At 32.9% G+C, this 22993-nt stretch overlaps 1 protein-coding gene across 1 annotated transcript; it reads left to right on the top strand.

The window, feature by feature from the left end:
• The first annotated feature begins 17922 nt into the window (after window positions 1–17922).
• On the top strand, window positions 17923–22583 carry LOC131001562 (calcium-dependent protein kinase 18-like). The gene is made up of 12 exons (XM_057928027.1): window positions 17923–18756; window positions 19399–19529; window positions 19638–19679; window positions 19793–19904; window positions 19975–20053; window positions 20275–20444; window positions 20763–20889; window positions 21145–21260; window positions 21353–21460; window positions 21549–21611; window positions 21707–21880; window positions 21981–22583. The coding sequence occupies exons 1-12, from the start codon at window positions 18319–18321 to the stop codon at window positions 22146–22148; spliced, it is 1728 nt and encodes a 575-aa protein (XP_057784010.1). The 5' UTR covers window positions 17923–18318; the 3' UTR covers window positions 22149–22583.
• Window positions 22584–22993: the final 410 nt, after the last annotated feature.

Raw genomic sequence — 22993 nt, 5'->3', positions numbered from 1 at the left:
TCGACGGAAATTTCCGTCGGCAAAATTAAAAATGCCGTCGTTAATTTGTTTCTCGACGGATTGCCGACGGAAAACGAGAGTCACTAAATTAATCGTGGGGAAATAATTCTCGACGGAAATTTCCGTCGAGAAATTAACGACGGAAATTTCCGTCGAGAAATTTTTTATTTACCGTCGTTAGTGCGTGGGAATTTCTGCCGAATTTCACAGATTTACGACGGATTCTCGACGGAAAATTCCGTCGTTAATTTCTCGACGGAAATTTCCGTCGAGAATTTGTTTTTCACCCTGAAAGTGGATTCCGTCGAGAACCCGTCGAGAATTTGATAATTTTTCATTTCCGTCGACAATTATTCTGTATATATATATATATTTTTTTGAAAATTTAATATCCTGTAAAATTTAATCTAAAATATTCAAATTCAAATATACTTATAATAAACATTCAAATTCAAACATACTTAATGTAATAACCATCCAAATTCAATATACCTACAAATTTAAATTAAGTTAAATATCAAGTATCATAAATCCTAACTCCATAGTAACTACACATATATGTATATTGAAACATGTAATACTTTAAGAAAACTAGAATATTCATGGTTGTTTCTGAAGAAAAAGATAAGAGGTAGAATTTAAAGTACCCACTTTGGTTAGTTATCTTACAAAATTACCCACCCATATAAGATGTCTTATAAAACTACCCACTTTGCAATTGATGGTGATAGGTTTGCATCGTTTTTCGTAAAAGTTCTTACACTTTTCTTATACAAGTACACTTGTGTAAGAAAATGTGTAAGAGAGGTAGTTAAATATGACTCTAAATCTGAGGAAATGACATTATTTGTAACCCTAAATGCCTTAAGTTCGAAAAAATAAAGACAGGTTTTCATGTTATTAAACATGTATAAGAAAGTTGAAAAAAAATTAAATGAAGCGTATTATGAAACAAGTTTTTTTTTGAAGCTAATACAACAATTACCCGCCTGTTAATCTTAGCCGTTAGACGTAGCCGGCTGGAAATGGATCCCAGCGGCTACTGTGACCGGCTAGGATTAACTGGCGGGTAAATACTTAATTAGCTTTAAAAAAAATTCTAGTTTCATAATAATCTAGATTTAAAATTTTTAAACAGACCTAATTTTTATTATTATTATAAACTTAAAGGGTGATTGGACAATTCACGGGTATAATGCAGCTTTATAGGGGGCAATCTCTTTGCAGTAAATTCACGAGAAGGAAATTGACAAAATAAACTCAATAAGTCTAAATTTATATAATTGAATATGAATTAATATTGTAACACATAAAATAATAGCAAATAGTCGATAAAAAAATTAAAAAATCATATATTATGAATCAATGAATCATAATACACCTTACAACCCAGTACCCGCCAGAAATATGTAGCCGGCTGCCGTAGCCGTGGGTAAGAAACTACTCACGGCTACAGCGGACGGCTACTAAGTACTGGCGGGTAAGTTATTAAATGTCTTTAAAATATTTTTTCATATCACTTTATATAATGTTAGTATTTTTTACCCTTAATTTACTACTATTTCTTCTATTTATACACGAAAACTTAAATTTTTTTTTAATTATAAGCTTAAAGGGTGATTGGACAATTCATCGCGTATGACCTCTCCATCATCGCGTATTCTGTTTGCCACAAACGCTGCCACCACCTTCGAGTGCGCCTTGATTTTTTTAGCCGTGCGCAAGTCCCCTTCGCATGAATGCTCTTTCAACTTATGCACTCTCCACATCCCTCGGCCGTGACTAGACGCACGAAGATCGAAATTGCAGTTGTCAGAGTGCTTGCACGAGAAATAGACTCGTCCCGGATCTGAGCGGACAACTTTTGTCTCAGTGCCTCGCTTCATGTTCCACAAACCAACAGCAATGATCAGGTCGTCTTTGCTGTTGTAAAAAGAATTCTTCTGCAGATCATCAACTCTAGAAGGGTCACTCTCGCGAGCAACCAGCGAAGCCGAGGCGTCCACTGGAATCAAGGGAACTAACCAATTAGTTAGATCACCGGTCTCGGTTGTCGGATCTCCGTCACGTGTTGTACTTTGTCGGATCCAACCTGCTTGCTCGGTCTCCGTGAAATCGATTAGATCGTCGTCTAATAAATCCTCAGAGGCATCAGAAGCAGTGCCCACCTCGAGCGCAGGGTCAAATTCTTCGTCATTAGAATCATCATCGTCTCCTGATGCAACCGAGCCTTCAGCTTCGTGCTCAGGTTCATCATCTGTCCGCACATCGTTCAATCTCCCACATACTTCATTAAGCCTTTCGGTTTGATTCCATGCAGATTCGTCTAGCGGTTGTCCATCCCATGTAAAATATTGTCGTGGAGGCGAGCTCTGGACACCATGAAACGACGTATGATGATAATACGACGTCTCATACTGACTGCATTGTGCTTCATCTACGTGTCCCGAAGGTTCAGCAAAATTAAAAGTAGGGATGTAGGCTTCTTCTACAATCGGACCGTTGTAGTGCTCAACGTACACCATGGGATAGTCGGCAGTTGCCAACAAGGCTTCCACGTCATCGTCTGTGGCCAAGCCACATTTCATCTCCCTACCAAATAGATTGGTCGCCAAATAATACAATTGGTAGCTCGAGCTCAACGAATGCGTCCTCATAATATTGTTGACGCTGCACATCAGGCTCTCAATAGTTTCGTTGACGAGGGGAAGGACCTCTGTAGCCCCACCAACATAGTGTATACCATCGACGAGTCCGTTGTATCTCACATATATGTATCTAACGAATTCCATCTATAAAAACACATAAAATGTAGTATTAAAATATGCATAAACACTTTAAAAATTCTCATAAATATAACATAAAACATTCAAACTATTAATTACACAAACAATATATGAGAAAATCACCTCTTCAAGTAGAATTTGAACACCAATTGCACCAACTATCGCACAAACCACTTCTCAAATCTTTGAGGGTTTCAATTTCTCAATTTTTTAACTGAATGCTCTTTCTACGAGTATTTGGATTTATGTTTTCTCATTCACAAGTGTAGCCATTATAGACTAATATTAGATTCCTTTGTACAAATTCACGTGAAATGTATTGTTCATTCATTCAGTACACTTCAATCTATTATTCAATGTGCAATCAAATGCATGCAGAAAGTGAGCATTAAAGCCTCATTACAATCCAAATTTGTGCAGTCACCTTATCTCTTATTTCATGTGGACATGTACTTTTTTGACTAAAACATTAACAAATAAATAGAAATACACAAAAAAGGATACATATGTTACTTTCAAACATTCATAACAAGGTAAAAAAATTTACAACCATATGTATTACTTCAAAATGATTTTTTGCTCCCAAAAAAAATATTAGCCGCCACAAAATCGTAGCCGGATTCACTAGCCGTGTGTGAAAAATTTCACACGGCTAGTACGACCGAATTTGCATTTCTGGCGGCTAATTGTTTTTTTAGAGCTCAAATATTTTTTTGGTTACATTTCATGAGTTTCAAGTGTTTTATTCAAAAATAGCCTATTATTTTATGTGTTTACTGTATTATTTTGTGTTCAATCAAATCATGCATAAAGTGAGTATTATTACCCCACTATAATCCAATTTTTTGCAGATTCAGTATCTCCCATATTTGACATCAATGTATACTTCTTGTAATATAAAAAAAATAAAATTAAAAATTTAAATAAAAACTCTAAATTAAGGTATTCGTGTTATAATATAATATTACTAAGAGGGCTCAAAAATTCACTATTATGTATATTATGCAACAAAAAAATATTATGAAACAAATGGATTAATTAGCCGCCGGAAGTTCATAGCCGCTGACCAGTAGCCGTGTATATTTTGGACCGCCGGCTACTGTTCACGGCTATGAATTTCCGGCGGCTAATTGTTTTTTTAGAGCTAAAATATTTTTGTGTTTACATTTCAGGAGTTTCAAGTGTTTTCTTCAAAAATAGCCTATTATTTTATGTGTTTACTGTATTATTTTGTATTCAATCAAATCATGCATAAAGTGAGTATTTTTACCCCACTATAATCCAATTTTTTGCAGATTCAGTATCTCTCATATTTGACACCAATGTATACTTCTTTTAATATAAAAAAAATAAAATTAAAAATTTAAATAAAAACTCTAAATTAAGGTATTCGTGTTATAATATAATATTACTAAGAGGGCTCAAAAATTCACTATTATGTATATTATGCAACAAAAAAATATTATGAAACAAATGAAGTAATTAGCCGCCGGAAGTTCATAGCCGCTGACCAGTAGCCGTGTATAGTTTGGACCGCCGGCTACTGTTCACGGCTATGAATTTCCGGCGGCTAATTGTTTCATTGGTTTCTGAATATTTTTTTGTTGCATAATATACATAATAGTGAAATTTTTAGTCCTCTTACTAATGTTTTTATAACGCAAACGTAAGCTAATTTTTTTATAAATTTTCAAACATACAGTATACATTAGATTGTGAAAGTGACGTGAGTTGGGCAATTATTGTCTCTTCATCACATTTTTAACTTGTGAAATTGACGTGAGTTAGACATTTTACAAAAACCGAAGCATGTCAGGTCTGCTTTTCCAAAAAACCAAGCATGTCGGCTTTGACTTTTTGGACTTTGGCTTGGGTGGGTACTTTTGTAAGACAAGTTATAAAAGTGGGTACTTTCGCCTATTCACAGAAAAGATAATTGCAATCGATTATTCGCATTATCTGTAATAACTCAAGATATAAATTAATAGTAATTGCGTCATGCATGCGTCTGGAACGAGACAAATAAAAAGCGAGCTCAGCTTGTCCCCAGTCATTGAGTAGAAAATTCGCACAAAATTAAAAAGAGAAGAGAAACTAAAGAATAAAGAAAAATCTAGCCGATGACTTTGTCAGCATTGTGTCCACATTTTGATTGAAAAGGTGTTGACGAAGTCAGCATGACCACTTTGCTCATAATCATGTAATGAAAACTACATTTAGTGCAAGGAAATGTTATCACGCGGCTAATTAGACACTGAAATGTCCTACTCTAATTGGTGGGCTGATAAATCAACACTATATTCTTGAGTTAAGTAATGATAGGAATATCCCAAAAGAAACATCCTATCCGTAAATAATGATCGGGTTTCCGATTCAAATTCCACCACTTTCCTTAATAATAATAATAATAATAATAATAATAGAAAGTAAATCATATCTATTAATTATTTATACATAACAAAATATATTAGAGTCACCACAATCATTATCAATCTTAAGTTACAATTTTCACAATTTTCATTTTTATTTTTCTTAATCTTACAATTTATGACCTTTTGATTTATATTTTTTTTCAATAATAATTATTATGAATATGTTATTGCATAAAGCATAATCTGTGCATTTATGCAATACAATTTAGGATTAATGGTTGCATTTATTCCCTCCTAAAAGACAAAAAACAAAAAATATTCATTAAAGAAAAAAAGCATAAAAATCAAAACTAAAAAAATTAATGCAATTTAAATTTGAATTAAATTGTGTTATTTAAATTTGAGTAATTAAATTTAAATAAAAAGCATAAAAATCAAAACTAAAAAAATTAAGTAAGCTATCAAGTAACCTCACTGTGACCTCCTTACTCATTGTGATCCCCTTCTATCAAGTAAGCTATCAAGTAACTTCACTGTGACCTCCTTACTCATTGTGATCCCCTTCTATCAAGTAAGCTATCAAGTAGAGGTTATCAAGTAAGTCCACTGTGAATGTTGTAAGTGGTGTATATTTTATGTTACTCTTGTTTCAATTTTCTTAAGCTAGCCATCAATCAAACTTGCCACAAATTACATTAATTAGCAATTCTTATAACCACTTATTAAGCACTTTCGGGGCATTATGAGTTTTTATATTATATAGTGTGTCCACAAACATTTATCACTTAGCATGGGTGAAGTTATTCTAACTCTTAATTACCAGCACTGAGTTAAATATTAATTAAATTATGTGAGATAAGAGTATTATTTTGTTCTGAGCCTAATAATGTCAAAGTAATCATGACAAACTACTTTACATTAAAGCACATGTTCACTGGGCTTCGGATTAAATTATTAAGGTTCCATATTTATTTACCACATTCGCAATCGGGCTCGTCTAAGCAGGCTCCAGCCTCCTGCCAGCGAGCCCCATTTGCTGCTGTAACCCTAGCTTCATAGGGGGCTCGTGATTTCGAAAGGCCTTATATATATATATCTATATAGATGAATGTTATGCTACATACCTTATGTGAGCACCTTATGTGAGCACCACTCACGTTTAGCTATCGTTAACATTATCTTTTTTGTTTTAAACATTTATTTTTATTCTAATACTTCATAAATCGTTATTAGGATCATTAACTTTATAAATAACATAAAAAATCAAAGACTAATTTGTTCTTTTATTAATTATTTGAAGTTAAAGGGATTATGAACAAATCGGACTTTGATTTTTATGTTATTTATAAAATTAATGATCCTAATAACGATTTATGAAGTATTAGAATAAAAATAAATGTCTAAAACAAAAAAAATAATGCTAACGAGGGCTAAACGTGAGTGGTGCTCACATATAAGGTATGTAGCATAACATTCATCTATATATATATATATATATATATATATATATATATATATGTGGCGTGTGCGTCGTCTACACTTTAAAAAAAGTCACTCTTTCTTCTTTTTTTTTCTCTCTCTCTCCCTTTTTTTTTTTTTAAATTCGGCCATTGTATTTTTCGAATGTTTTTTAAATCCAAAATAGCTGTTCAACTGCTAGTTTTTTTTTTTTTTTTTAAATCCCCAAATCTCTCTATAAATATAGACTAATTTCAATCATTTTTCATACAAAATTCATTCTACTCCATATCTCTTAAAATTGTTTTTTTTTTCCAACTCTTCTTTTTACGATACTTTGGAGATTGATACCAGTTAAAAAAAAAATTTCAAATTTGAAGCACTATTAAGACGATAGTAAGGCATTTAACGCCACAGAATAAAAAAAAAATTGACGAAGATGAAGATATACATTTATCGCGATTGTGAAATCACTAACAACCAACTTTATAAATATTACCTCACCTCAGAGCTAGTATGAGGCGACGTTATTTTCCGTCGACATTTTTAGATGAGGAGATCCTTATTCTTGCGCTAGAATCATTAGATGCATACTTCCAACAACGCGAAGATGCAATCGGAAGAGTCAAGTTCACACCGTTACAGAAATGTACGATTGCAATTAGTCAACTCACAAATGGTAGTGCAACCGATTAATATGACAAGTTCGTGCGTATTGCCGTATCGGGACGCTGCAGTTTTTGAAGAATTTCTATCAATGCGTGGTACACATCTTCGGCGCGGAATTCAGGACGCAGATATTATAGGGTTACTTTCATGTATAATACAACATTAATCATAATTTATAACTTTCATGCAAATTCTAAAATATTATGATTGCTTTTTTTTTTTTTTTACAGTCACAACATCGCTAAAAATTTGTGCAAAAATCTATCCAACGCGTACAACAAAAATGACTTGGTTCAGTCGATGAAACAACATAGGAGTATATATAGTTAGACTGCTAAAAAAATCAAGAATGTTTAATTGCAAATGAATAAAAAATCGTATGGAAACAATAAATTTGAATAAGTACTTTGTTATTTGGTGCAACTAACAATAGTAATTTGATGTGATTAAAGTGAAGGATGCTATTATTGGATAAGATATAACCAATTTCTCTATTATGAAATGATCATTTAACATAATCATATTTTGTATATTCTGGGGTTGGACTATTTTTATAATTTTACTTGAAAGGTTCGAACCATGCAACTTTCGTCGTCAATAATGTATAAATAAATATACCTACAATCACTGTACAACTCATAAGTAGAATATTTACTTAAGAAATGATATAGAGTGCTATTAATTGTGAAATGTGCTACATTATATTCGAATTTAGTAATAAAGCACACGTTTATTTTGCAAGAATAATTCCAAAATCAAAGTGTATCTTTATTGTTTCTGTGTAGTAGGAATCGAACGTGTTCATACTAGAAACAAGATGCAACCCCCGGTACACGTGTCGTGGTCACTACAGGACAGATAGATATATATATAGAGAGAGAGAGAGACTGAGAGAGAAATATTAGGATTATTGGTATCTAAATACATTAATGTTGATCGAATTTTAAATTTTTATATGAATTTTAAATTGAAACTGACATAACATTGACGTGACAAATTGATATTATGGTTATTGGCACCAATTTTGGAGGGATTTTGATTTTTAATATGAATTTTATTAAATAATATGTGAATTTTTAATTTGTTTTAAATTTATTGTGGAGTAAAATTTCCTCTAAATTGAAAGTGGCGTGGTATTAACGTAACAAATTGATATTATGGTTAAAATTGGTGTGTAAAAACACCAATTTTGGACTAATTATAATTTTTAATATAAACTTTAAAAGTTTTTATTTATTAGTCCGAAGTTGATTTATATATACGCAATAACCATAATGTGAATCTATCACATTAATACCACTGTTAGTATCAATTTGACATGTCAATATCATATCAGTATAAATTTGAGAGAATTTTTTCATTTCATGATAAATTTCAGTTTCACATTTTTTAAAATTTATGTTAAAACTTTATTTCGGTTTACACACTATTAATCCAAATATTATAGACATGACGGAACATTAAATACTTCTCTGTTTAATATGTATTGCAATATTTTAATTTTAATTCTAAATCTGCTTGTATTGTAATTATCAACGTCGGACTCTAGGCTAGATTGAATTAAAAGCCAAATTGAATTAAAAACGCAAAATGTAGTTGTGGCACTCAGCTACACCTGAAAGACGTTGCTAGAATAGCAACGTCTTTCAGGTGTAGCTGAGTGCCACAACTACATTTTGCGTTTTTAATTCAATTTGGCTTTCATTTGAAGTTATTTTTTTATTTAGAAAAATAAATAAAAGAGTTGGTAAAAAACATTATAAAAGAGTTCATACTAGCTAGTATATAGTATGTGAACTGAAAATCCAATTATTGTATTTATATCAGCATCGTCGGCACCTACCACCATTGTAAAGGCTGCCAATCATACGCTTTGCCTTCCTCCCTTTAAACTGGAACTAGTAAAAGTGTAAAACCTCTGTTCTCTCTCTCAAACCGGGAAAACTAAATCTGAACCCATAAGTAATTTTACTATTTTCGAATTATTATAATATTATACTCCACTTGACTATCAAAACTACAAAAGTTGTCTTTAAAATAAAAAATCTTTTCAAGATGACCTCATAATAGTAAAACTTTTACAATTGGTTATTAGTTATTTTGTAAGCAATCGAGATATATAGTTGGTGCATACAATTACATAATTCAGTACAAAAAATATTTAACTATGAGTAGTAATTTTCTTTCTAGGCGGAAGAAACGAGAAATTTCATTCACTCAAGATCGTTTGATACAATATTCATTTAGAGAAGACAATGATTGAATATACAAGCCGCTAACAATTTCTGAATATGAGTAGTAATTAACTGCAAATTAAGAATTGTGATTTTAAAAATATTCAAATTAAAAATTGAAATAACTTAATAAAAAACACTCAAATGATATACTCGTAATTGAAAAATGTGGGACACACTCCTGCCCCTCTATGTCGACTTCACTCATCCGAAAATTGTTCAATATTAGTATTAGCGTATGAGACTTGCTTCAATAATAACGAATTTTGATTTTGTCAATGATTTCCTCGTATTCGAAAGTATCGGACTCCGTTCTATCTTCCACTTTCATATTCCTTCGCTTCACGAGATGAGTGACATAGATTTTCATTAAAAAAAAATATTATTGAGTGCATTAAAAATCATGAATAAGTATTTTAATTAATATTGAAAGTAGTAAAAAGTGAAAAATAAGAATAATAAGATATTTATAAGTGGTGGGCATAGTCTAAAAATAGATAAGAAATTCTTTTGTGGACGTCCCCAAAATGAAAAATAGAAAGTTCTTTCGTGGACGGATGAAGTATTTTTTTTGTTATTTTTAGTTCAGTCTCCCAATTTTATATATTTTTCTATTTTAAAAAAAAATTACTACTACACACAATTTTATAAAAATAGGTTTTGAATTCCGAATTTTTTTTTTATTCTCCACAAGTATTTTAGTATTTCTAATGTATTTTGAACTTAACTGCATACGTTAAGACGAACTTCCCAGTGGGTCACCCATCTTAGTCGTGCTCTAATTCAAGCACGCTTAACCTTGAAGTTCTTTTCGAGTGGTCACCAGTACAGAACACGCGTATTATTGATATAACTATCACCTATTAATTCATTTAAACTCTATTTCAATATACAATATCTCATTTATTCATAACCTTAGAATATGCTGAAGTCATATCTAATACTTGTGGTGCCGACGAAAGAATGACAGTAAATATACGATCGAATTTAAAATAATAAAAAATATTAATATTATAGTTAGTTAAAAAAATATATATTATTGTTGAAAATAACAATAAATTTTAAATATTCTCAATACTTTAAAAATAAGAATAAATTAGAATATTAATTAAAAAATAATAAAAATATATTTTTTAAAAAAATTTAAAAATAACAAAAAAATTAATAATATTTACTGACGGAATTACCGATGGATTATTAATTAAAAATTTAAAAATTTAAAAAAATTAAAAAATAAATAATATTTAACGACGGAATAATTCCGTCGCTATTCCGTCGATAAATTTAAAAAATAATTTAAAAATAAATTTAAAATAATAAATAATATTTAACGACGGATTATTTTTCGTCGCTAAATAATTCCGTCGCTATTTCGTCGGTAAATTTAAAAAAAATAATAAAAAAATAAATTAAAAGTAATGAATAATATATAACGACGGATTATTTTCCGTCGCTAATAAATTTTGAAAACATCTTCGTCGGAATTCCGCCGTTGTTCCGTCGGTGATTACCAACAGATTATTTTCCGTCGGTGTGCGATATATTTTTTTGTAGTGTTAATTACCTTAACGTTATCATAAAAGTGAAATTTTTATTTCACTCACAACACATTCAACTATTTTATTAGAATTTATACTTCATTCGTCCCATTATAAATGTCTCAATATTACTTTTGGCATGATAAATTAAGAAATACTTCATCCGTCCCATAAGAGTGTGACCTTATTTCTATTTTGGGACATCTCACAAGAGTGTACATTTGCCATTTTTAGACACTATCTTATCATTAACTCCTTATTTCTTACTATCATTTTATAATAAAATGAATCACTTTTTCAACTCTCAATACACTCATCTAACATTTTATTAAAACTCGTGTCACCAAAAGTGATGCCTACTCTTGTGGAACGGATTGAGTATATAATTAGTAGATCAAATGAGTTTGTGGTATTATAGCACCCGCACCAGCCATTACAAATGTCTCTATTTTATGGATATTTTTTTAGGGAACTTTATAAATATTGTTATTATTAGAGCACCCGCACCGGGGCTCGCGCCCAACTCGCGCGAGCCCCCTGCTGTTGTTGAGTTCGGATGATGCATGCTGCAGTGCTTATTCGTGCGCCCGGTGCATAGAGAGGAGAGAGAAAGTGCGTGAGTTTCACGTTCAAGAACATTAATCACCCAAAATTGCAAAACTACGACGACTAGGCAAAGGGCTGCACTTACAGACTTGGAGACGGTGAAGCATTACATCAAACAATTGGTATGAATTTACCGATTTTTGATCAAACTCTGGTTGAAGACCCAAATAAATTAGATTCAATTGCACGAAAATTCGTCAAATTGAAATCCGCATGTCAATATATCACCATCTGTGATGGAATTTCCTATCAACAAAATCTGTCTAACTCTTCTCCTCACCAAAACTCAAATCAAACTCTAATATGTGAGACTTGCTCGGCTGCAATCGAGACGACATGATGCGATGGAAAGGACGAGAAGAAGATTATAGAAAGGCACGAGAAGTCCTACGACTGCGATTCAAGGAAAAAGATGAGTCAGCAAATCCAAGGAAGAATATCAAGCCAACGACGTGCGAGAGGATGAGAAAAAGATTCTGAAGAAGCACGAGAAGCCCGACGACCGTGATTCGAAAAAGAAGATGAAGCCGGCGAATGTTGTGTACCCAAGGAAGAAGATAAAGCAGACGGCGTGCAAAACTTAACAGATTAATTATAGGGATAAAATTGTCTTCTTTCACAAAAAATAATTAATTTTTTTCTTTTTTTATTTTAATACTTCGATGTATTTACTTTATAATATATGTAACATTTATTTTCCTGTAACGTGTGTATATAGTGACGTCACGAATGAATGATATCTAGATGACATATAGCCTTCGATTTTATATTCATATATTATAGTGTAAATAAAGAACGTTAGAATATGTTCTCTCCATATTTGAAGTTACTACAGTGGTCGTCAATCGTCGTGGCATGTTATTCAAGAAAACATTTTAGTTTAATATGGTTGCATCTTTCATAAGCTAGCAACTGCAACTTATTAAAACAAAGTATTTTTAATTTATAATAATAATCCAATTGAAGTGGTCTGGTAGTGAAGTTGACGAGCTTATATTTATCTAATTTATTGTAAACTCGAGAAAGGAGGAGAAGAAAAAAGAATAGCGTGAAGAGAATAAATTTGTAAAAGTATATTATTGTGAGAATTAAATACCTCTATTTATAAAAAGGTACAGAGTTAGGGTTTTGGTCATTATTTATAATTGGAAAGATAGGGTGAGGTTAACATATATCGAAACCCCTCTTAAGATGAAAACTAGGAACCAATTACAATCATTGATTTAGTTAAAATAGATGGATGAGATTAATCTGCAGATGCACATTTTAATTACTAATTTAAATGTAAAATAAATTAAAAGGGTAACAATGTAATACAACCATGAAATATTTTAGACGTATTTCACTTTGGTAATTCACTTTCACTTTGTAAATTTCACCTAGGGTTTGCACACCATATTAGACGAGAGAGAATTCGATGGCGGCGATTGAGGGAGAGTTTGGTCCGACGTCTGTGCAATTCAGGCGACAATTTAGGGAGAAAGGAAGAAAGGGGGCACCGTCGATCTGTAGAAGGTGGCGACGTCTGTGCAATTCGAACCGTCGATTTGCACGACGTCTGTGCAATTCGAACCGTCGATCTGTGCAAATCGACGGCGAGTTGTGGGCGGCGGCTTTGAAACCAGACGTTGGCGGCTGCAAATCGAACCAGACGTCGGTTGATTCGCTGTGCTGTTGAAAACCCGGCGACGGCGACGACGAGAGACGTTAAATCCAACAGAGGAAGGCACGCGTTCCTGTGCATCTTTGGCTAAGGCGGAGACGGCGAGAGAGGTGAATAACGCATCTGCATGACAGGGACGATTTAGCTTTCCGTCGACTGATTTAGTACCGGCGACAATCGAATCCGGTTTTTTGTAGTTTTTAACATTCATCTTCACTTTGAAATTTAGTTTGCATAGTTGCTTGTTTGAGTTGCATAGTTTCATTTTTTTTATTAGTTGCATATTTTGATGCGTAGTTAGAAATTTAAGATGCATAAATTATATTTTGTGGCTTGTTCATTGTGATTAGATGGGGAATATTTTTTTTTTTTCGGAGTTCATTGAATCTATTGTGTAATTAAATGTATTTTTGTATTGAGTGGGGGTTGAGATGTTGAAATTGCAAAATTTATTTCGTTGCTTATAGTTTCAAGTGCACAACATCACATTTGTGTTGTACAGTTGGATTGCATAAGTTCTTATATAGGTGCATAGTTGATGATTGCATATATTCTTAATTGCATAGATAGTAATTGCATAAGTTTTTATATTTGGTGCATAGTTGGTGATTGCAATGATTCTTAAATGCACAATCCTAATTGTGTTGCACAAGATGAAATTGTAATTGCATTGTTCTTGGATGGAGTGCATAGGTCATTTATTGGTTTGTATTTCATAGATTAAAGTGCATAGTTGATTATCGAAAATGCATATATGAAATTGGATAGTTGGTTTTCAAAAATTAAATAGCACATTAGAGTTTCAAAATTGCATTTTGCACTAATTATAATTGCATAGTGAATCCACAAGCAGCTCCATATGCACGGTAGAAATCCATACCATCTTCAAGAGTGGCAAATGTTTGACGTATTTTGGGTTTCAAAGAATCATCACATTCAGGAACGTAAACATCTTCCACATCCGTGGTATATATTCAAATCAAGTTGCATAGAACCTGTATGAAATATCAAAATAAACTAAAACATTAATAATAATAAAATATGTGCAACAAAAAATTGATATGTAAAAATATCTAAAATAACATTATATTATTAATTGCGCAACATCAACACATATCTATACAATTACTATATCAACCTGTGCAATATGCAACACAACATCTGTGCAACGAATATAATTAGTTGTGCATCTGAAATAAACTCATAAATAAAATTGTGCAACATCAACACACATCCATGCAATTACAATACATATCTGTGCAGGTGTGCAATTGAAATCTACATATAAAACAAATGGATTATAAAACAAAGTATGGAAGAATATAAAAAAAAAATTCAAGATGACGAAAAAAAAAAAAACATAAAATTTAATCTACAAAAAACTATAACTCTTTTATTAAAAACTAATTGGATAAAAAACGAAATTAAAACAAAACATCTATCATTAATTAAGAAAATCTTAAAAGACAAATATAACCTTCTCCTAATTAAAAACAAAAAAAAACGGCAAAGTCAAACAAATTCCATCATTTTAGGCGCATTATTAATCAAATTAATCCTAACCACTAGATCTTCAAATTTAAAGGCTAAAATTAGGTTCATAGTTCTAATTTTAAAAGAGGTTTTTATTAGAACCTCTTCCTGAAAAGATATATGTATTAATGTATATATATTTACGACGTATTGGTTTGTCAGTTTCATATATAATTCTTACTCAGTTCATCTGGTCTTCACCTGGACCGCACAACAAATTAATATATCAATGGTAAAAATTTCCACTCTCGCAAAAAATAAATAATTGAATGCTACTTGTAGCATCTTTGAATTTTCGAATAGATCAATAAATGAATAAAAATTCTTAGAAACTTCAGCGCATAAATAATGCAAATATCCATGCAATATATAACTAAGAAAGACTGTGAAGTTGACATAGTCCCGTTGAAAAGAGGTAGTCACCGCACAAGACCAAAAACAAATTAATTTACAATTTAAAGTTGAAAAATAAAAAATATAAATACAAATTGTTTTGACATTTCCTACAATTGAATTGATGAGTCTTTAAATTATTGTTCGATCCAATTGGATATTTGAAATCATGTGCTTTTGGTTGAGTCGTACACCTGTAGCCTCGAATTTATTTAATAATTACTTAAAACGAATAAAATTAAACTACACATAAGAAAAAATTTAAATGTTACAAAATCCAAACATGCATCTATATTTTGATGGATAATGTACTATTATCCTTTTTAGTAATATGATTTTAAAGGAATCGAGTTACTTAAAGTTTGGTTCAATAAAAGCTCAAATATAGGATAATGTACTATTATCCTTTTTAGTAATATGATTTTAAAGGAATCGAGTTACTTAAAGTTTGGTGCAATAAAAGCTCATTTGAGCTTGTTAAATCCCAACTACGCTCATGTATAAATTTTTGAGCTAGTTACTTCTATTGTTCATAGCAAAAAGCAAATAAGTTCTTAATTTATGTCTTCTTGTAGTTTCATATTATATTTTTATAATAGTAATTTTTATGAATAAATTATTATTATTTAAACATAATTTATGCATTTATTCAAGATAATTTATGTATAAGTGATTATATTAGCATATCAATACAATTGGTGATTCAGATTTTCTCTTTTATATATTTGAGATTTTACGAGACATCTTCTACATCATCTATTCATATTTATCTTAAAATTCTCATTTTGTGCATTTTCAATTCATATATTTTTAAAAATATTAGACACATCAAATTTTTAGTGGTCATCACCGACTAAAGATCCTATATAAAAATATATACTCCCTCTGTCCACCAAAAATAGTCTTAAAAAGATGGACGACACAGATTTTATTATATTGTGAGTGGAGAAAATGACTCACTTAAAAGTAGTGTTTATAATGATAATTAATTGTATTGTAAGTAGAGAATGAGGTCCACCATGTGATAGATAGTTTTTAAAAATGGAAATGGACTAATTTTTGTATAGACATCCCAAAATAGTAAAAATTGACTATTTTTTGTGGACGGAGGGAGTAGTATACTATAAATAATATAAAAAAGTAATTTAATCTTGTATTCTACATAATGTCCCCATATTATTTATTTTTATTTATCTAAATTCTCAATTTAATTTCTTTATATTTAAATCAAAAATCTTTTGATTAGGAAAATTGTATAAATTCTATATGTTAGAAAAATCGTATAACTTTAGTATTGATTTAGATCGACACAAATACACATAATAAATCTCTTTATGTAATATTATAGGACGTAGATCATGTAGATCCACCACTTATCATAGTATATAGATCCAAAATATGGACCGTACAATGCGTGTATGTGGCGCACTAAGAGCGTGACACGTGACAGATACCTTTCAAGGCAAAATACACGTAGGGATCAAATAGAAATAATTTTTTTGAAAATTAAAAAATAATAATAATAATATTTTTTTATAATTTTTTTTGATTGATAATTCTTTTTTTGGCACAACAGCCATCATAATTATGCATATAATTGAACACAAATATATATAAACATAAACACATATATGTATAGCGATTGATAAAAATATGCATAAGACTATACAACCTGTCAGATGCCTCTCGCTACTGGTTATTTTGTGAGTCGCATAGTGCTATGCATATTTGTGTGTAACGTTTACAAATTGAGATAGATACCCAACAACTGGAAATGATAATAGGTCCCCAATTGTAGCATGGTTTGTATTCGCTGGTGGCGGTGGCAGCGGCAAAACGGTAGAGTAGACATCAGTTAGGGTTTGCGTGTAGATTTCCAATTAACCATACCGAATCTAATTAGTATTAAATATGTATAGCTTGTACTTAGTGATATGATAATAATTAAAAAAAAACATATAGTGTTTTTTAGAGGAAATAAATATAGTTTTAATAAGGGTTTGCGATGATAAATTAAAACGCACGCAATTTTCATGTAAGAAACATTCCACTCCCCACTAATCCATCTATCATTTCTAGCATTCCCAGTCAGTTTAGACCAAGCATATACTTATCTAGATTTGAGCTTGTTTAATTACTGATGAAGTAAATGCCGAATGAACTTTAATCGAAGCACATGATATTTTTATACTTAATTTATCAGCCCAACCTAAGTTCTAGATTTTACTATCAAATATTCAAAACATGTTTAACTTATTTGATCATATCATATGCATGGAATTGAGAAACAAACTTGTAACGAACGACCAATCAAGATTTGATTTATTCATTTAACTAGTACACTACCCACATATGTTTTATAAATTTAATACTAAAAGTTTGCTGCAGATCATATTAGACTACAACTACAAGAATATGAAAATCCAGATCTAAGGATTCAACACGAGCACAATCAACATTGAGCTTTAATAGTTGACCAGAATGGCGGACTGTCCATTTTATTAAATTCCAAATTCATTTTGGAAATATTTTTCTCAATTTATGAGTTTTGAGTCAAAACACATGCAAAACGAAGATAGAAATTGCAGTGAGTATTAATTAGTGGAGAGCAATATTTGTGGGGTCTTAATAAAGAGTTTATATAAGTACATAACAAAATTAAAAGATTTTTAGACAATAATGAAGGTAAGAAAAGAGGGGGAGCTTTTGGCAACCCCCTCTTCCTCTCTCCTCTCTCTCTCTCTCCTGACCAAAAGTCTCTTTGACCATTGCCCACCACCTCCATCTCCTTCTTCCCTTCTTCCTCCTATCTGCTTTAATCTTTCCTCTTGTAATAAATAATACTCCATGTCTCATCATTTCAGATTATATTCCCTCCAATATATATTCCTCCCCTTTTGTTCAATTTATCCACCATGTCCATGTGTGTGTACGGCTGATCATCGCTGCTGATTTTCCGTCTTCGAATATTCAGAATCCCTTGATTTTTTATAGAGAGAGAGGGAGGGAGGGGGAGAGAGAGAGAGAAAGTTGGAATCTTTGGGGTTTTTGTTTTGCTTTTGAGAAATGGGTAGCTGTTTTTCAACCACAAAAGTTAGTGGTTCCAATAGCAACACCCCTTCAACCACCACCACCACCGCCACTGCGGTCAACAACCGCCGCTCCTCCTCCGCCGCCGCAGCCAAGCCAGCCTCCGCAACCGCAAACGCTCCGGCAGCTGGGCCGAGGAAGCAGGAGAGCTCTCACAATAATCATCATCAGAAAGCAAGAGAGAATCACAAGAGTCAGCAGCAAAAGCCATCTCAGAATCTCAAGAATTCTTCCAAGAGGCCAAGTGGGGCGATTCCATGTGGTAAAAGAACAGATTTTGGATATGATAAGGATTTTGAGAAGCGGTATACGATCGGGAAATTGTTGGGACACGGCCAATTTGGTTATACATATGTTGCGATTGATAAGTCCAATGGAGATCGTGTTGCTGTCAAGAAAATAGATAAGAGCAAGGTAAGATTTTTAGCTACATTTTTTGTAGTTTGATTAGCTATATTTCTGTATATCGATAGGAACTTTGGCTCATGCGTAATTGTTTTATACTATTGAATTGACTTGTTGGAATTCTTAAGAGAGTGGGAATCTTGTATCTGGTCACTCCTCTATCATTTGTGTTTTCCTGTTTGAGGTTTGTGGAAGCTCGAGTTCAAGTGATCCTATACTCTATAAAGATGTAATATTCAGCAAGATTCTTCTGGTTGAACTTTTATGGTGGTGTTATGGGCATTTACTGTGTATTTTTTGGATTTATCACATGTGAGTGGAATCCAATAATCAATCATTTCCTGCTATTGTTTAGTGGCAAGTGCAACACGTAAATATGCTCGATTGTCTCTACTCTCTTATTAAGCTAACATTTGAATGAGAAAAGCATAGTTTAGGCCAATAGATAAATTCCTTTTCTAGATAGTCTATATTCTGGAATGTCTTTTCACACCCCGCCTTTGTGGCATGAATCTGTATATATAGCATCTATTTGGAGTAGATGACTTTCTTGGGAAATGTTAGGATTAGCGTTACATAAGGGATATGAGGTGTTCAGATAATGGATACCTATAAGCTGTGTTGCTGACATTTTCTCGAATACATGATTAGATGGTTCTTCCGATTGCTGTCGAAGATGTCAAGCGGGAGGTCAAGATATTGAGGGCTTTAACTGGCCATGAGAACGTGGTTCACTTCTATAATGCTTTTGAAGATGATTCTTATGTATACATAGTGATGGAGTAAGTTTATTTTCAAAACTCAACTTTTCTGGACAAAATTATTTTCCACATTGAGCTGTTTGTGATTGAACTGGTGTTAACGAGATATTATCAACCTTTGTCGTTTAGGTTATGTGAGGGCGGAGAACTGCTAGACCGTATCTTATCGAAGTAAGCACTCCCCAAGTTCTGCACTATCTTTTGTTGTTGATTGCATTTGTTGTATGAGATTTTTGCTTTGCCTGAAGCATTTTCTTGTACTTAAAAGCTTATTATTTTAACAGAAAGGATAGCCGTTACACCGAGAAAGATGCAGCAATTGTTGTAAGGCAGATGCTTAAAGTTGCAGCTGAGTGCCATTTACATGGTTTTGTACACCGTGATATGAAGCCGGAGGTATGTGCTAGTGTTTTCCATTGTTTTTGTTGAGAATCTGATTGAAGTCTTTAACTCTTTTTCTCTGCAGAATTTTTTATTTAAGTCTCCAAAAGAGGACTCACATCTGAAGGCCACAGATTTTGGTCTCTCGGACTTCATTAGACCAGGTATTAGATCCGAGCGTGATTATTAATTATGAAGAACCTACTGTTTTACTACCCTGATCACCAGTTCATATTTGAAACTCCATTCTAAACCATCTATGTTTATCAATTGTTTACCATACAAAATCCATGCACAGCATATTATATTCTATGTGAAATGCAAATCTATGGAGATTCTTTGAATTAATATCTCACTCTTCAAAATTCCTTCAAATTTCTATCAGGAAAGAAATTCCAAGACATTGTTGGCAGTGCATATTATGTTGCTCCAGAGGTATTGAAACGTAAATCCGGTCCCGAATCAGATGTATGGAGCATTGGTGTGATTACTTACATCTTGCTCTGTGGACGGCGGCCTTTCTGGGACAAAACTGAGGATGGCATATTTAAGGAGGTGGAATACTTCTGTCTTTTTCACTTATCCATAATCTGGATTATATGATCCCATATTTTGGTGGATATGAGCGTAAACTTGAATTCATGGGTGGTGCATCAACTGAATGTATTTTGCTGTTTTAACTCTGTCCTCCAATTTCATTGATTCCTTGTTCTACTATTTCTTCCAACTGCCATCTTCCTTCTCGGTTCAATTTACAAATCCGGACTTTTATGACACGACGAATCATGATACATGCATGATTTTCAGCTCCGGATAGTCCATTTTGTTATTTGTATGCTAGTCTATTTACGACTTTATCTTTCATGTTTATAGGTTTTGAGGAACAAGCCTGACTTTCGGCGTAAACCATGGCCCGGGATTAGCAATGCTGCAAAAGATTTTGTGAAGAAGTTGCTAGTAAAAAATCCTCAAGCACGACTTACTGCAGCCCAGGCTTTGTGTATGTCCTATGGCTCTCGTTTATCTTTGTAGCTAGTAAATAATTGCTTCAGCCGAGTTAGAGCTTTTTCCATATCTACTATAACTCTTTATATTCTAACATTATGCTTGTTAAACAAACAATTGTAGTTATGTAACTGTGAGCAAAGGTTTCTGTTATTGTGAAAGTTAAATGTTTTTGTTTTTTATCCATGTTATAACAAGTGTACACTTAGCTGCGCTTGGGTTAGTACATTGATGCTTTTAGCTTGTGCAGCACATCCATGGGTTCGAGAAGGAGGCGAAGCTTCAGAGATTCCTTTAGACATCTCTGTTCTATCTAACATGCGGCAATTTGTAAAATACAGTCGATTTAAGCAGTTTGCTCTTCGGGTTAGTCATTCTTTTAATGCTAGTGAAATAGTGGGCAGTAAAAGATAAATACACGAGGCACAACTTCATTAGTTGTGAATTTAATGTCACAGGCATTGGCTAGCACACTGGACGAAGAGGAGATATCTGATCTTCGAGATCAGTTTGATGCGATTGATGTGGATAAAAACGGTGTCATCAGTCTCGAGGAAATGAGACAGGCTAGTTGCTTTTTGTGAATTTGCTAGATTGCGTTGCTATTTGTTTATTTGAAGTTGTCGTGTTTACCTTATTATATGCATTGTACAGGCCATGGAGAAGGATCTTCCTTGGAGAATGAAGGACTCGCGAGTTCTTGAAATCCTTCAAGCGGTATGTTATGATCCACCTTTTTGTTGGAATATGGCTTGAGTTCGTATTCATGCAGTTCTGAGCTCTGATTGCTGTTGTCTGGTTGTGTTGAGCAGATTGATAGCAACACCGATGGACTTGTAGATTTCTCAGAGTTCGTTGCAGCCACCCTACATGTCCACCAGCTGGAGGAGCACGACACGGAGAAATGGCATCACAGGTCGCAGGCGGCTTTCGAAAAATTCGACGTTGATAGAGATGGATACATAACTCCAGAAGAACTCAAAATGGTTAGTACAACCCCCCGCCCCAAACCCCCTTTGCATCTTTCAACGTATCGAAATTTTCGAAGATCATAACCGGACCTTATATTCTTCAATGGCACCGCAGCACACGTGTCTAAGGGGTTCGCTCGACCCGCTGCTAGAAGAAGCAGACATCGACAAGGACGGGAAGATCAGCTTGTCTGAGTTCCGCAGACTTCTAAGAACTGCTAGCCTGAGCTCTCGGGGGGTGGCAAGCCCGTCTGCGGCCCGAGCTGCTGCGCTCAAGATGTAGTGGGTCGGCCCGATGGAGTGCCCAGTGAGTAGTGATTAAAAAGAGAGGTATGTAATGGCTTCTCCATTCTGCAGCATGTTTCATTGGAAGACTGCTCGTTTTTTGTTTGTCTTCGTCATCGTGGTCTTCCCTTGCCGAGTTGTGGTAGTAAGAGCAGCCCTCCACATTATTTTGGCAACAATGTGGAGGGTTGATGTGTCTGTAAATGATGTGGTGCTGCCGCTGCTGCTGTTGTTGTCTGCTTTTTTGTAAGATGTATGTATGTATGATGGTCGTCAATGAAAATCTGTTGTCGTCTGCTTTGGTTTTTTCCCTTTTCTGGGAAAACAAGGATCCCTGATTCTAGCTTGGGATAATAATGTCTATAATCTGTAGAGCTATAAATAGTTGATATGATATGATAGCACGAGACCAACATATTTGAAAAAGCGTTTATGCTTATTGTGTTGATACCATAAATACACAAAAGTTTTAGTATAATGTAGTTGAATCCACCTGAGTATGCGGATACTGTATTGTTAAACCTTAATTTTTTTTTTTTTTATATAAATAAAGAAATTCAACCTTAATTTGTTTATTTTTGAGCCTACTCTCGAGGTTTACTTATTGTATACTTCATGGTTCACGGGCTTAATTAGTTCAAATGAACTTCGTAAAGTTAGATTTTTGTTTCAAATATAAATTACTATTATTATTATTATAAAATTAATTATTTTATTTGTAATAACGTGATATATTCATTAATAATGTTATATTTTCAAGATGAGGAATAAAGGAATTATGGATTTGTAAATAAAAAACACAATTCTAGAATTTAGTTTGAAGCTTGAAATGATGAAACTCTA

This window comes from Salvia miltiorrhiza, chromosome 8 (assembly GCF_028751815.1).
Source record: "Salvia miltiorrhiza cultivar Shanhuang (shh) chromosome 8, IMPLAD_Smil_shh, whole genome shotgun sequence".
Taxonomy (NCBI): domain Eukaryota; kingdom Viridiplantae; phylum Streptophyta; class Magnoliopsida; order Lamiales; family Lamiaceae; genus Salvia; species Salvia miltiorrhiza.
The sequence above is the reverse complement of the archived record's forward strand: the minus strand, read 5'-3'. Positions and strand labels throughout refer to the sequence as shown.